Source organism: Lipophrys pholis (assembly GCF_963383615.2).
Source record: "Lipophrys pholis genome assembly, chromosome: 17".
NCBI lineage: Eukaryota > Metazoa > Chordata > Actinopteri > Blenniiformes > Blenniidae > Lipophrys > Lipophrys pholis.
The window spans coordinates 4,759,169-4,776,139 of record NC_137643.1 but is presented as its reverse complement, the minus strand read 5'-3'; the positions used below and the strand labels follow the sequence as shown (position 1 = coordinate 4,776,139).

The 16,971-nt window shown below is 39.3% G+C and overlaps 1 protein-coding gene and 1 long non-coding RNA gene across 2 annotated transcripts; one reads left to right on the top strand and one right to left on the bottom strand.

Moving 5' to 3' along the window:
• The first annotated feature begins 491 nt into the window (after positions 1-491).
• LOC308122694 lies at positions 492-1,775 on the top strand. The gene is made up of 3 exons (XR_013936164.1): positions 492-570; positions 1,242-1,443; positions 1,521-1,775. It is a non-coding gene; the product is annotated as an uncharacterized lncRNA (long non-coding RNA).
• A 2,119-nt stretch (positions 1,776-3,894) lies between these two features.
• On the bottom strand, positions 3,895-15,430 carry LOC308122692 (class I histocompatibility antigen, F10 alpha chain-like). Its single transcript, XM_080484694.1, has 8 exons — positions 15,255-15,430; positions 13,523-13,789; positions 6,249-6,527; positions 5,614-5,922; positions 5,367-5,462; positions 5,055-5,072; positions 4,893-4,939; positions 3,895-4,768 (listed from the first exon to the last, which is right to left on the bottom strand). The coding sequence occupies exons 1-7, from the start codon at positions 15,307-15,309 to the stop codon at positions 4,917-4,919; spliced, it is 1,047 nt and encodes a 348-aa protein (XP_080340820.1). The 5' UTR covers positions 15,310-15,430; the 3' UTR covers positions 3,895-4,768; positions 4,893-4,916.
• Between the last annotated feature and the right edge of the window lie 1,541 nt (positions 15,431-16,971).

Here is a 16,971-nt window from a genome sequence, read left to right as displayed (position 1 = left end):
TGATCGGTTCAAACTGGAAGAATTCAGACTTTGTGTTGTTTTACTTTCCTCACTTGTGAGTGTCCGTGTTCTTCTGATAATATAGATTTATACTCGACCTGATGAATTCTTTGACATTGAATATTCAAGTGTTTTTTCTCTGAACGAGTCATTGTCTTCATAAAACAGAAGTGGACACAGTGTGACCAACTCCATGAGATGAGACTCATCACCAGTCTTGGCGGAGGACGCCATCTAGCGGCCACACTGAGAACTTCTCAACGTCAACATGGAAACACATTTTTAGCTTCGTTCAACTTCAATGTTGTTTTTAGATTCAGTTGTGTTTTGTAGATCTGCATTAGCACTGAGCCAACATTGACATATTTAACTTTTGAAATCCTCAACAGAAGCAGCAGATCAGTGTCTGTGAAAGTGAAAGTAAAGTCATCAGGGGAAAACCAGCCTCCTCAAAATCATATTTTAGCCCGTGTGGTATTTACCTGAGAGCCGAGAGGAGAGTGACTACCATGGAGAACCTTTCTACAATTTATAAACTGTCCCTGCTTACTGTCACCTGCTTCTTTCAATGTAGGTCCTACACACTGTCTTTGCACTGCAGTTACATTTAAAAACGGTTGTTTATAACATGTATGATGCTGACAGGTGTAATGTATGTAAATTGCAGATGCGTCCTGTTGAGTTCTAGGCTTATCAATATCGTAATGTTCATGGTTTGTCTGCTATACCTGTGCCGTTTTCAGCAGAAAGCCCAGATACATCCTGTAATTCCCTAAATAATGTTTTAGTTCCATGTAAGTTCACCTTTTCAAACAAAGAGGACAAAGAGGTGAGCAATACCTGTATTGTAGGATGTTTTATGATTTATATCGTTATTTTCCGATTATATCATTAGAATTAGATGGAAGGCAGGCTGGTCAGCACCAGGGTTGCCAGATATTACTCACTTTTTTCAGCACAAACAACGTAAAAACCACACACCTTAATAAAAACAAACCTAAATTTCAGCCTGTTTAGAAATCATGTTAAAACCCATAAAACTATTATATGTGTAATAATGATCACACCATAAGCACACAATTGCACCTTATTGAATAAGGTTGAATATGTTTTGTGAAACTTCACTTCATTGTCGTCAGTAAAACTGCAGATAGAACAATATCAGCAGCTTGTTTGTGTGGATCTAAGTGGCATTGAGCTGATTGGTCGCCCTGTGGCCGGTACTGCCTGCCGTCCTGCAGGGCCCCGGTCTGTACTACGTGGACGACGACGGCACTCGTCTGTCTGGCAGGATGTTTTCCACCGGCTGTGGGAACGGTTATGCCTATTAGGTGGACAGCGGCTACAGCCAGGACATGACGGTGGAGGAGGTGTACGAACTCGGCCGGCGGGGCATCACTCACGCCACACACAGGGACGCGTACTCTGGCGGGGTGGTGAACAGTGAGTATGACAGAACGTCTGAACGTGTCGGCGAAGGGGGGGGACATTCCTGTTCATCTGTGTTTGTGTGTCTCCAGTGTACCACATGCGAGAGGACGGCTGGATCAAGGTGTGCCAGGAGGACGTGTCGGAGCTGATCCACCGCTACAAGGAGGGCATGTTCTGAGTCTGAATGTGTCCAAAAAGACCCGGAGCTTCTCTTCTCCTCATTCTGTCACGAGACATGTTGACGCTGTACAACTACAACCTGAGCTGGTTCATTGCTGATCAGATTGTCTTTTCTCATAACTTCACCAACAACGTTCACAATAAATAAAGTCTCCTCTTCAATCAATCCAGGTGTCCTGTAATAACTAATCTTAAAGGAGACATATCATGCTTTTAAATCCTTCCTTTTTACATATAAATCATACAGTTGTGGTCTATATAAAGCGGAACTGCAATGCTTGGGTCTGAATTCCTCATTATTATAGCTCCACAGGCCCCTTTTCAACCCCTTTTCTGATGTGCTTCTGAGAGCATCTCGTTTTGGGGCGGTCTCTTCAAATGCAAATGACACACTTCATACCCCTCCTCCTCTCCAGGTTGCAGAGGTGACACTCGGTTCAACGCCACCCTGTTCGGCCATCTTTGTAGTTCGATAGAACAGATACAATTATCTAGCGGCGCAGAAACTTTATATTCACACATTATTTACAAAATGTCAACAAGGGAAGATTTGTCCATCCAGCCATACATGTTGGAGCCAGAGTCGGACCCGGCGGAGCGAGATGAAAATGACGATGATGCACCTTCAGAACAACGTCTTCATATGGATGTAACGCAATGGTGTGTTACTATATTTACACTAACTTCTCCATCCATGCCCACTACTACAATACTGCCTGTATTACAATGACTATTTAACACAGAAGTTACATTATAATCTAAAACGAGCACACAGCGCTAACATATGAAGACGGTGCAACTGCTAATGCTAACAAAACAATGACAGGGACGTCTTATCATCACACTTTTTAGCGTTATATACAGCTTACCGAAGTGCTCTGTTCGTCGTCTCCATAGATAGAAGGAACTGACCGCTCAATCAGACCAAGTCTTTCGGCAAATCCTTCTTTATACTGGCGGAGGTTGTTGAAGCAGTCATCCTTAAAGTGCTTCGTGCACACAAAAATGACCTTACCCACAGATGTGGGTACATTTCTGTGAAGAAAAAAACTCAACCAGGCACTTCGAAAAGGTTCTGATGCTGGGAGACGGTGTAACGAAGCTTGTGGGTTACTACATCCAACAACCGAACATTTCCACTTATCATCTCGTAACTTCGGTTGGACTACAAAATCGCAGCGAGAAACAAAAATGGCGGATTGCTCGAAGTGTCGATGTCCTAATTTGGCAGTTCCGCCGGGAATACTGTGACGTAATAGTTCAAAAAACGTAATAGAGAATAGAAAAATCGAAACGGATCGCAAAATATGACCAAAACAGAATATAAAGATATCAACGGAGCACCTGAAGAGACTACTTTGAACTTTTCTGTACTTCTAAACACTCTAAATATACAACAACATGCATTTAAGGGCTAAAAAAGTGGATTTAGCATGATATGTCCCCTTTAAGTGTTATATTATATTAGAATATTCTCTCTCAGTCTCTGTTGTCCAAACTGTCAGAAACACTTTGAGCCCTTCAGAGGACATTGACTGAAATACTGTGATCTGAGGACAATTTCAGTACTTTAAAGTCATTACCAATAAACACTTTACACATGTTATAATTTACTAAAAGCATTTTTAAAATCAAACATATTTGATAATATCTTGCCTAAAACGTCTGAAGTTTCAGCTACAAAATAAGACAAAACATAAACCCCAAATTTCACGAGTTTAATTTCTTACAAAGATCTAGTAAAACTGAACTAACGTCATGATTACAAGTATTAAGTTTATTTAATGTATTCAGAGCTTGAAGAGTCACATGTTTATAATCTTTTTATCGCACCTTGAATTAAGATTGTATTTAGAACAAAGCTGTTGTGTCAATGGCGTTGATGCAGAATTCATCTTCAGGGGTTTTTCCACAGTAAAACCATTAAAAACAAGACTCCTTCCCTCTTCAAATATACATGGAGATTTGTTTGTTTTACATTTAAAAAAAATTATCATCAACTGTTGTTTCAAGAATAAAAAACTAAATGATAATTACAGTGAAAGTCTGTTTCTTTAGAGTTTATTTATTAATGAAAACAGAAGCTGCAGTATTCTGCTTCCTGTGAGAAAACGCTGAACTCGTCATCAGTTGCCGGGCAGATTACAGGCCATCAGGTTTTGGTCACAGGAAAAGAACAACGCCCACATTTAGAGATCCGAGAAAAAAACCTGCAACTCTTAATGTCTGAAAATATCTCAGCACAGTATTTTGCCATGTCAATAATAAAAACCACACAGGTAGTTGGGATTGTGGAAAACTTTATTCAGAGAAACAAAAACTCAAAGACCAAAAAACATGTCATTACACAAACCCAAAAAGTAATCTGAGTAACTGATTGCTGTTGAATAAAAGAAAGATCAACTTGTTTCTGCAGTGAATATGAAACAAACCAAAAACACATTTCACAATATCAGATAAAATGAAAATCAAAACAAACTGATGAAAACCAACAAGTGATTCTGAATGAAGCAGATTGATTCTCTAATCAGGAGTAGAAATGATAGAAATCTACTAAATCCAACCTGGATTAAAGTAATCCCCTCGTCCTCATCACTTGGTTAGAAATATTTAAAATAAATATTTACAGAAAATGGAAAATGACATTGAAGCCGGTGCATTCATTTCATGACAAGGTTTAATTCTTCTATTTATATTTTGGAACTGAAACAACCAGTTTTCAATGTAAAGTTGCTTCAATAATGTTTCTATAAATTAATATAATGCATCGATTTTTAAACTGGAACTGAATGTAAGATAATATAAACACTAAGTCCTCACTAGTTTGATATTTTAAACTAGACATCCAGCATCCTGTACAAACTGTTCAACCAGCCGGTCTTTAATTCTTTATTTCTTTATTTCCAGCTGGACTTTTATCTGCTCACACTGCAACGGCATCAAAACCACTAAAACACCCACAACCTGCGACAACATTCCCACTAAACCAAAGTGAACACACACAGATGAAGAACGTAGAATCATGGAGAGCAGTGTCAACCTGACGAGTCTCAAACATTTCAATCATTTGTTTGAGCTTTTTATCCGTGAGACTGAATGACTGGGAGCCTCTTGCTCATGCAGTGGGTTTTAACATGCTTTGCTCCTCGCCGGTCCCCTGTCAAGACAAATAAAGACAAATAATACATCTGTTAGTTGGATTAAAATCCACTTTTCACCTTTGAATCCATTTGTCTGTGAACACGGCGTATTTATGACATCCGTCCACTTGATGGACTCACTTTCTTCACGGCTGGATCGTCTCCTCACGAAGAGGAAGTCTCAGAGGCTGGAAGACAAAGTTTAAAGTGTCAAAGAGGAAAACTTGTTCTCAGTGAAACAACATGAAGTAACAGAAAATCACATTGAAGCCTCCTGACTGGAGGAAATAGTAAAGTACTCACTGCTGGTGCGTTTGAACCCTGAAAGACAGGAAGAGACAGAGTTGGTTCACTATTTATGCTCAGAAACAACAATAAAAGGTGTTTATCTGTTGTTTATCTGTTGTTTATCTGTTGTTTATCTGTTGTGTCTCTTCCACTGTGAACATGGAGAGTCTGCTGACGGCAGTGTGGAGTGTTTCTGACACTAATACTGAGCTTCCTGTCCCGTCTGGACGACTCAAACTAAACTTGATGTGTCACTATGACAACTGAAAATCTCTCATCAAAGAACGGAAACAAAATCCTAAAAGTAAATGAAAGTTTCTTCTTTACCGTGACTGTTCTTTCTCCAGATGATGAATCCGATGATTCCTGCCACGACGACCAGAACAGCAACAACACCTCCAACAACAGCTCCAATGGGAAAGTCTGCGGACACACACACACACACACACACACACACACACACACACACACACACACACACACACACACACACACACACACACACACACACACTTTAGAAGATGTTCTACGTTCAAACTGTCAGAAGAGAAGAAAGACAGAATGTGTCTCTCACCAGGGTGGTTGGTCAGGATGTGACGTTTGTCCAGTGGTTTGAGGACGTCCTCTTTAACTCCAGCCAGATGAAACACACAGCTGTACCTCCCCCAGTCTTCAGCTTTGACCGATGAAAGATCCAGATCAACGCTCATCTGGAAGGTTCCGTCATGGTTGGGGAGGATCTCTCCTCTGTCCACGTCCTCATGGAGCTCCTCCTCGTCTTTCTTCCAGAACAAGTCGGCTCTGTCGGGGTAGAAACCTGTGGCGTGGCAGGTGACCGGAGAGGAGGGAGTCTTCTGGAGGAGAGACACTCTGGAGGGAAGCTCTGGAGAACAACCAGGAAGAAACAACACTCACTTTATTTGGTTCTCAGCTGCTGGAGAACATCAGGTTCTCTCTCATGTCATGGACCCGACATGGAATTCACTACAGCTGAGAATAAATGCGCCTTGTAAAGTGTGACGGAGGAAAGAATGTGGCGTTAAAGGAGGAAGTCAAGATGGAGAGACGAGAGGAAATGCTGAGAGGCAGAGCAGGAAGGAAAATGAAAGCAGAGAAAGAGAAAACAGCAGGAGGATATTGAGTCGGCAGGAGAGAGAGAAACACAAGAGGAAGAGAAAAACTAAAGAGCAGCAGCTCATGTGATTTTACCTTTTCTCATCAGTGAGCTCTTCCCAAAGTTCACATACTTCTTCAGCCACTCAGGACATTCTTTGGTGTAGTAGTGCTTCTCCTGGGCTATAAAAGCTTTGTTATTGTCCCACTTGTGTTTGGTGGGGACAGCCTGTGGTACTGGAGCGATGAACGTCTCTGTCTTCAGGTCTAAAGATATGAAATCTTCTCCATCGAAACCGAACTGCTCAAGTCCGTTCACTTCATCAGTTTCATCGTCCCATTCACAACCATACATCCTCTGGAAAACATGAACACCTGAGAGAGACACACACACACACACACACACACACACACACACACACACACACACACACACACACACACACACACACACACACACACACACACACACACACAGTTAGTTGTTGGTTTGAATAAAGAAGAAACTTCCACAGATCTCTGGACAAACATGCATCTCAACACTTCCTCTCATTTCATCTGGATTCAGCCTCATGTTGATGTTTCTCATCGTCACTCAGGATTTTCATTCATCATCAACTTTGTAGAGCGAAGCAACGATCTCATGAAGAGACGTTCTTCATGTCCTCACACTTTGTTTGTTCCAACAAACTGAAAAGTCTTTTAATGAGACAATTAGCTGGCTAACAAGCTAGTGCTAATATAACAAGCTAGTGCTAATATAACAAGCTAGTGCTAATATAGCATGCTAGTGCTAATATAACAAGCTAGTGCTAATATAGCAAGCTAGTGCTAATATAACAAGCTAGTGCTAATATAACAAGCTAGTGCTAATATAACATGCTAGTGCTAATATAACAAGCTAGTGCTAATGTAACAAGCTAGTGCTAATATAACAAGCTAGTGCTAATGTAACAAGCTAGTGCTAATTTAACAGGCTAGTGCTAATTTAACAAGCTAGCTAGCTAATAAGTAAGTTTAAGCTAGTTTATTTAACATGTTTGTTCTAGTTTAAGCTAGTTTATTTCACAAGCTAATGCCAGCGGGTTTTAATCAACGTTATTTTCGGCGGCGTTTCCCCCGTCCCTAATTTGACTGCGGTCAAACCAGCCCACAGTTTCAAAAACAAAGTCAGGTGAGGCGGCCGTGCGGCTCTCGGCTTTTGTCAATACTTAACTATGCAGTGTACTAGTTCTGCCAACTGTCTTCAAAATAAAAGCTCCAATCACGTCGCCAGGAATGCTTGTGAATTTCTATAAAGAATGATTTATTCAAGCTAAAACGCACTTATAAAAGGTTTTGAATTGATTTTTTTGAACAGAATGAAGGTTTATTTCAGACATGTGGCCACTATTTTGATTATTCAGAATAATAACAATAAACATTAAATAAAAACACACAAAGCAAATAAACATAGCAAAGCAAAGCCAAAAATAAGTAATTAAATACATAATGCCCAACCATATGAGAAAGGTAGTAGGACGAAAGGTTGATTTAATTAATGTTTGTGTGGAATATTAAATAGTCTTTTAAACATGATATTAAGTAAAACTTTATTCTATTCCTATTTTTGATAATATGTTTTTTCCAAATAAAATGCCTTTGGAAATTTGAATATAATCAAACACTGCCTGATTTCAAGGCGGAACAACTCCAAAATTCCATGTTATCCCGGGGTCTTTCCACATCACAGTGATAGTAGACCATCCCAAGATGCCACTCAGTCAGTATGAAGGAATTTTAAAGTATCATTTCAAAACAAAACTACTTTGAAAATTAACACCTGATTTCAAGATGGAATAACTCAAAAATGTATTGTCCCGGGATCATTCCACATCACAGTGATGGTAGACCATCCCAAGATGCCACTCAGTCAGTATGAAGGAATTCTGATGTGTCATTTCAAAATAAAATGTAATTGAAAATTGGAATAACACCTGATTTCAAGGTGGAATAATTCAACAATTCCTAGTTGTCCCGGGATCATTCCACATCACAGTGATAGTAGACCATCCCTGGATGCCACTCAATCAGTATGAAGGAATTCTAATGTATCATTTCAAAACAAAACTACTTTGAAAATGGAAATGTAACACCTAATTTCGAGGTGGAATAACTCCAAAATTCCGAGTTACACTTGGGTTGTTCCACACCACAGTGATAGTAGACCATCCCAGGACACCACTCAATCAGTATGAAGGAATTCTGATGTGTCGTTTCAAAATAAAATGTAATTGAAATTGGAATTAACACCTGATTTCGAGGTGGAATAATTAAGAAAATCCTAGTTGTCCCGGGATCATTCCACATCACAATAATAGTAGACCATCCCAGGATGCCACTCAGTCAGTATGAAGGAATTCTGATGTGTCGTTTCAAAATAAAATGTATTTGAAAATTGGAATTAACACCTGATTTCGAGGTGGAATAATTAAAAAAATCCTAGTTTTCCCGGGATCATTCCACATCAAAGTGATAGTAAACCATCCCAAGATGCCACTCAGTCAGTATGAAGGAATTCTGATGTATCATTTCAAAATAAAATGCAATTGAAAATTGGAATCCAACACCTGATTTCAAGGTGTAATAACTACACATTTCCTAGTTTTCCCGGGGTCATTCCACATCACAGTGATAGTAGTCCAGCCCAGGATGCCACTCAGTGAGTATGAAGGAATTCTGAGGTGTCGTTTCAAAATAAAACAAGTTTGAAAATTGAAATGTAACACCTGATTTCGAAGTGGAATCACCCAAAAATTTCTAGTTGTCTGCAGGTCATTCCACATCACAGTGATAGTAGACCATCCCAGGATGCCACTCAATCAGTATGAAGGAATTCTAATGTATCATTTCGAAACAAAACTACTTTGAAAATGTAAATGTAACACCTAATTTCGAGGTGGAATAACTCCAAAATTCCGAGTTACTCTGGGGTTGTTCCACACCCCAGTGATAGTAGACTATCCCAGGACACCACTCAATCAGTATGAAGGAATTCTGATGTGTCGTTTCAAAATGAAATGAAATGTAATTGAAAATTGGAATAAACACTTGATTTCGAGGTGGAATAATTTAAAAAATCCTAGTTTTCCCGGGATCATTCCACATCACAGTGATAGTAGACCATCCCAAGATGCCACTCAGTCACTATGAAGGAATTCTGATGTGTCGTTTCAAAATAAAATGTAATTGAAAATTGGAATTAACACCTGATTTCGAGGTGGAATAATTATAAAAATCCTAGTTGTCCCGGGATCATTCCACATCACAATGATAGTAGACCATCCCAAGATGCCACTCAGTCAGTATGAATGAATTCTGATGTGTTGTTTCAAAATAAAATAAAATGTAATTGAAAATTGGATTTAACACCTGATTTCGAGCTGGAATCATTTAAAAATCCTAGTTTTCCCGTGATCATTCCACATCACAGTGATAGTAGGCCATCCCAGGATGCCACTCAATCAGTATGAAGGTATTCTGATGTGTCAATTCAAAATAAAACAAGTTTGAAATTTGGAATGTAACACCTGATTTCAAGATGGAATAACTCCAAAATTTATTGTTGTCCTGGGGTCATTCCAGATCACAGTGATAGTAGACCATCCCAGGACACCACTCAATCAGTATGAAGGAATTCTGATGTGTCGTTTCTAAATAAAATGTAATTGAATTTGGAATTAACATCTGATTTCGAGGTGGAATAATTCAGAAAATCCTAGTTGTCCGGGGGTCATTCCACATCACAGTGATAGTAGACCATCCCAGGATACCACTCAGTCAGTATGAAGGAATTCTAATGTATCATTTCAAAAGAAAACTACTTTGAAAATTGAAATGTAACACCTAATTTCGAGGTGGAATAACTCCAAAATCCCGAGTTACCCTGGGGTCATTCCACACCACAGTGATAGTAGACCATCCCAGGACACCACTCAGTCAGTATGAATGAATTCTGATGTGTCGTTTCAAAATAAAATAAAATGTAATTGAAAATTGGAATTAACACCTGATTTCGAGCTGGAATCATTTAAAAATCCTAGTTTTCCCGTGATCATTCCACATCACAGTGATAGTAGGCCATCCCAGGATGCCACTCAGTCAGTATGAAGGAATTCTGATGTGTCAATTCAAAATAAAACAAGTTTGAAAATGGAAATGTAACACCTAATTTCGAGGTGGAATAACTCTAAAATTCCAAGTTACCCTGGGGTCGTTCCACACCACAGTGATAGTAGACTATCCCAGGACACCACTCAATCAGTATGAAGGAATTGTGATGTGTAATTTCAAAATGAAATGTAATTGAAATTGGAATTGGAATTAACACCTGATTTCGAGGTGGAATAATTAAGAAAATCCTAGTTGTCCCGGGATCATTCCACATCACAATAATAGTAGACCATCCCAGGATGCCACTCAGTCAGTATGAAGGAATTCTGATGTGTCGTTTCAAAATAAAATGTATTTGAAAATTGGAATTAACACCTGATTTCGAGGTGGAATAATTTAAAAAATCCTAGTTTTCCCGGGATCATTCCACATCACAGTGATAGTAGACCATCCCAGGATACCACTCAATCAGTATGAAGGAATTCTGATGTGTCTTTTCAAAATAAATTGCAATTGAAAATTTAAATGTGACAACTGATTTCGAGGTGGAATACTTAAAAAAATCCTTGTTGTCCTTGGGTCATTCCACATCACAGCGATAGTAGAACATCCCTAGATGCCACTCAGTCAGTATGAAGTTATTCTGATGTGTCGTTTCAAAATAAAACAAGTTTGAAAATTGGGATGTGACATATTTTCACTTGATTTCAAGGTGGAATAACTCCAAAATTCCTGGTTGTCCTGGGGTTATTCCACATTACAGTGGTAGTAAACCATCCCAAGATGCCACTCAATCAGTATGAAGGAATTCTGATGTATCATTTCAAAATAAAATGCAACTGAAAATTGGAATCCAACACCTGATTTCAAGGTGTAATAACTCCACAATTCCTGGTTGTCCTGGGGTTATTCCACATCACAGTGATAGTAAACATCCCAAGATGCCACTCAATCAGTATGAAGGAATTCTGATGTATCGTTTCAAAATAAAATGCAATTGAAAATTGGAATCCAACACCTGATTTCAAGGTGTAATAACTCCAAAATTCCTGGTTGTCCTGGGGTTATTCCACATCACAGTGATAGTAAACATCCCAAGATGCCACTCAATCAGTATGAAGGAATTCTGATGTATCGTTTCAAAATAAAATGCAACTGAAAATTGGAACCTAACACCATTACATTTTATTTTGAAACGATACCTCAGAATTAATTCATACTGACAGAGTGGCACTGACTGACCCCGGTACAAGTAGGAATTACTGAGTTACTCCACCTTGAAATCAAGTCAAAAGATGTCATAAATCAAATTTTCTATTGCATTTTATTTTGAAACAACACATCAGATTTCCTTCACACTGACTGAGTGGTATCCTGGGATGGTGTACTATCACCATATATGGAATGACGATGGGACAACTAGGAATTTTGGAATTATTTTGAGTTGAAATCAGGCGAAAAGATGTCATATTCTAATTTTTAAACTTGTTTTATTTTGAAACGACAAATCAGAATTACTTCATACTGACTGAGTGGCATCTTGCAGAGGTCGACTATCACTGTGAAGTGGAATGACCCCGGGACATCTTGGAATTTTGGAGTTATTCCACCTTGAAATAAGGTGTCCTCTTGAATTTTCAAAGTTGTTTTTTGTTTCAAAGTGAGTTAATCCTACTTGAAATAAGAGTGTTTGGTTATATTCTAATTTCCAAATAGATTTTATTTAGAAATGCAACATCATACTGTAAAACTGTAAGTCTGACTTAATATTTTGAAAACAATAGTTTAATTCCATCGATACACCATTTGAATTATCTTTTAATCAGGGCTGCTCAATTAATCTAATCTTAATCGGGATTACGATTACGGCTCCAGACGATCTCATAAACCATCTAATCGAGGAGAAACGATGACGTCGTCGAGCCGATGAACGAGAGTCGGAGGCGGCGTGTTCAGCGAGGAACTCCAAACTTTATTCTCCTTCCAACCACACTTCTCAGTAACTCTTTTCTTTTCTCTTTCTCTCCAACATGAGAGCGCACACGCCGTGTAACACCAAAACACTTCCGACCAGAAACCCCGCCTCTCTACAAAATAAAGTTCCCCACCACCCCACAGTAACTGGGTGAATTCTGAACTTAACTGATCACCACAATGTGGTGTTTTCCTTCAGAGACCAGCACTCTCGCCAACTTGGCGACTTTCTCGCTAAATCTGGCGACTTTTCCTGGTGTTACTGGCGACTTCCTAGCGTGTTTGGCGACTCTGACGTGAAAACACGTCTGGTTCTGCAGTCACTGTGGTCAACGAGCAGCGGGTCCCGCTGTGAGCCCGTCCCCCGTCCTGAAGCATTGACAGACCTGCGGTCAGTCTGACAGTCCGTCCCTCCTGCAGCCAGACCAGAGGACAGCCTCACCACACTGCGTCCACACTGAGAAGGAGCCGCGCAAGACCGCCGCTGCTTTACTGAGCGGCAAGGCAATATAAATATAGAATCAAGATTTATTGAAGTATATCTATCTCTTGTTGTATTTTATTTATTTATTGTTTTCAAAACATTGAGTGCAGTACAACAGTTTATGTTTCATTCCTACATTAAAAGATATTTTTATATATTTAACAGGAGACTCTTTTTTTTTTTTTAAACACGTTCAATAAACGCTGTTCCAAATTCAAAGACATAATCGTGTAAATAATCGTGATTTCAATATTGCCCCAAATCGTGATTATGATTTTTTCCTAGTTCCAGTTGAAGTTAGTTTATTTGACAAGCTAACGCCAGTTTAAGCTCGTTGATTTAACAAGTTTCTCTGAGAAGTTCCAAGAAGAAACTGAGTGAACGAGTAGAAAAAGGAAAAGAAAAACTCAAACAGTCCAAACAAGCTGTGATCGGACAGAAAAGAGCTTTTCTCTGGATTTCTGCCGCCGTTTATCCACTTTTTTGTGGGTTTTTTTTGTGTTTCAGACGACAAACTGAGCGTAAAGTGACGTGACTGTGGCGAACATGCAAACTGTGTGTGTGTGTGTGTGTGTGTGTGTGTGTGTGTGTGTGTGTGTGTGTGTGTGTGTGTGTGTGTGTGTGTGTGTGTGAACTTGATCCAGACAGAAGAAGAAGAAGTCAAGTTGCTCAATCTGTCGTCTGAAAGCAACATTTATACAACTCATGAGAAACAGTCGACACGATGAAGACCAGCGAAGAAGAAACAGTTCAGACAAACCTCCAGTTTGGTTGAAGCGCCGCTTCGCGATCTCAATGTTTGATTTGAAGCTCTGCTGAGCTCCCATCAATACCTGAGTGTACCTCTCCCAGTAGTTTGGATCATCTTCAGTGATTTTGTTTGCCCAGTCCTGTGTGGGCACTTTTCTCCTGGTGTTGCTGTCGTAGTGAGTGAACTGAACATCATCAACCAGAGTAACGGCAACAAACTCTGGAAAGTTTGGTACTTGAGAGGATCCAGTGTAGAAAAGCTTCAGAGAGTGAAGCTCTGGAAGAAAAAGATCAAGACCACATTTAGAATCAATCCACCAGGTTTCTGGTTCCATGTGATTCAAAGAGCATCTCCTCTCTCTTTTCTACTGTTTCATTAGATTTGAATCGAAGCCCAGTTTGTTCTGCTGTTGGAGGATTTTAAAAAAAAAACCAAATGTTTGAGTGGAGGAGCCACAAACAGCCTCGTTTTCATGTTTCACATCAAACCAACGAACGACACATTTCACTCATTACTTCACGATTTATTTCACTCCTTCACTTCCCGTCCTCCGGAACGTGAGGAGCCGCTGACGGCGGTTTGATTCCAACGTTCCACGGGCCAGATGTTTGAAACCCGGAGAAAATGGCAGCTCACAGAGTGACGCTGGTAAACAAAGTGACAGCGTTTATCAGAAAGGAGAGGAAAGACTTTGAGTCTTGTTGAAAAGGACTGGAGCAGCGCTCTGCAAGCTTTAGGAGCAAAACAGCCCTTTTAGTCACTTTACAGCAAAACTCAGCAGAACATGTTGGACCTTTAGAAGGACGATAACACGGCTCATCCAGCTGTGGACTTTATGTCCAATCTAGAAAATCTCTCATTAGGATTTATAACAGGAAACATCATGAAGCTTTTTCACTGTTTTTCTAACCTTGTTTAGCAGTTTCATCTCTTTTGAGAGGATTTTATTTTTGTTTCCTTCTTTTTTCAGTATTTCAAGCTGTTTTACAAATTTAAACTTTATTTTTATTTGAGCTGTCTTTATTATTTAACCATTAACAGTTTTAATTATTTTACCTTTTCATTTGTTTTGCAGTTTTTTCCTTTTTCGTCATTTCTAACCATGTGTGCAGTTTTTTCTTTACACATTTTCTTGTGTCTTTTCGCAGTTTTTGACATATTTATCCAATTTATGTTTTGTGTTTCATCATTTTAGCCATTTTAACCGTTTTGCTCCATATTTCCCTTGTATGTCTAATCCCCGCGTTATGTCGATGTCTCTTATTTCATATTTGATTAACCTTTACGAGGTTGTGTATTTGATGGTTTATTTGAAATAAACGACCCAGAAGACCAAACAAAGTCTACGAAAACTGGAAGAAATTCTAATCCCAGTCTGTGTTTATGTCACATCAGGACCTTCTATTGTGGCTCATATCAGGATCCAGCGCAGCACGAACTGTTACACACATTCGACATGGAGCATGAGGCGGATTTATTTCCAGCAGTTTCTAAACAAACTTTGAGACGAGAGCAAACTTTCGACGAGGCTTCTAATGACAGCAAATAATAATAATAATAATAATAATAATAATAATAATAATAATATAATAATAATAATAATAATAATAATAATAATAATAATAATAATAATAATAAATAGTTGTTTTCTTGTGATTCTTCCTGAGAACAAGAGAAGCTCGTTCAGTGTTTAATCAGATCAGATCCACCTAGAAGCTTTTAGAAAGAATGTGAAGTCTACCTGGAGCCGCGGAGGGGATTCCCACCAGAAAGAGAACCACGAAGAGCTTCATCATGACGGTCCAGTGTTCCTCTTCTAACACTTGGTGAGTCTGAACCGAGAAACAAGAAGCAGCAGAGAGAAAAAGGAGGAAAAGGAGGCGTGGAGCTGCTTCTGAACCAATGACAATTCAATGTGAGTGTTGCTGGGTGAACATGAACCACACAGGTTCTGTAAACGAAACTGAAAGTTATTCGAGCATTTCTGCTCTGATCCTCAACAATCTATCTATCTATCTATCTATCTATCTATCTATCTATCTATCTATCTATCTGTGTTTTAGGGAAGACGACTGTTGGTTTCTCGTCACATTATTGATTATATTGTTCTGATTCTATCAATTACTGATATTAGTTTATCTCCATTTATGAATTCCAAGAATCGATTTCATGATTCCAAACATCACAGTCCTTCATCAAAGCCAATATGACTGAATGAGAGTTTAATGAGATCATCATGGCGTCCAGATCAATGTTAAACTCGTAAAGTTAAACTGTGAAAAACAGTCTATTGTTGTTGTTTTTGTCCAATCAGGTGAAAGTGAAATCCAGAGAAAGTGAATGAAACAGTAGAAGTGGAGTCGCTTCAACACCAACATGTTTATCATGTTTCTCCTCCAGGCAGCAAAATGTGAAGCTCCTCTGAAGCCGCGCAGCTAAAAACTGCTGAGAAAAGAGAAATCTGAAGACACTTTCTGGATGTTTGGACACAGAAGACTCTTTTGCTTTTGCTCTTTCTTCCTTCCAGTTCAGAGTCGAGCACCGGCATGTTGGAGTGAAGACGCTCCAGAAGAAACAGTCAGACATGAAGTGGCCATGACCTTTCAACTCTGACTGACTTCTTCATGGATTTACAGTCAAATCAACGTCATACTGCACATTTTAAAAACACCCACACACACTGTGTGACAGCAGCAGGTCCCGTGTGTGAACTTTTTGATGAGTCGGACCAGTGACAGACCGAGTGAGATTCAAAGAGTCCAGAGGACGGAGGAACTTTTTGACCAGAGGTCCAGACTCACAGCACACATGTATTTTAATTCGGACCACCATTAAAAATCCACCACATATCAACACAATCCCTGCCACAAAATCAGCAGAGTCCTGGATATAACCTTTGTTAAACTCTGGAGGAAGGTAAACCACCGTGTTCAGTACAGTCAGAGGGAAGTTTGAAAGAGCTGCAGCTCAAAGCCGGAGCTTCTGTCAAACAGACGGATGTTAAACAGACAAGGGAGTTAAAAACGTTCAGCAGAAGCTGGATTTAAAAGGATTTCAATTAAAGTTCAACTTCATCACATTGAATTAGAGTTTCACATTGAATGGGCAGTATCACACTCAGACCAACACACACGCACACATTCCAGCTGTTTTCTCATTTGTCCTGGCCATGGCACCGTCTTCTTGTTTCACCACATTCCTCTGAAGGAAAACAAGGAACACAATTAAAGATGCTCAGCAGTAAAGCTTCAGTCGAGTCGCACTGAAAACTCAGATAAAGTGAACGACAGGTTCTGATTCAACAAGCACCACATAAAGAATTGAACTCACCACATTTACTCAGACAAACGATGTTATTTATACATTAAATAAAATAGTGATCATTTCCTCTGATCGGTTCAAACTGGAAGAATTCAGACTTTGTGTTGTTTTACTTTCCTCACTTGTGAGTGTCCGTG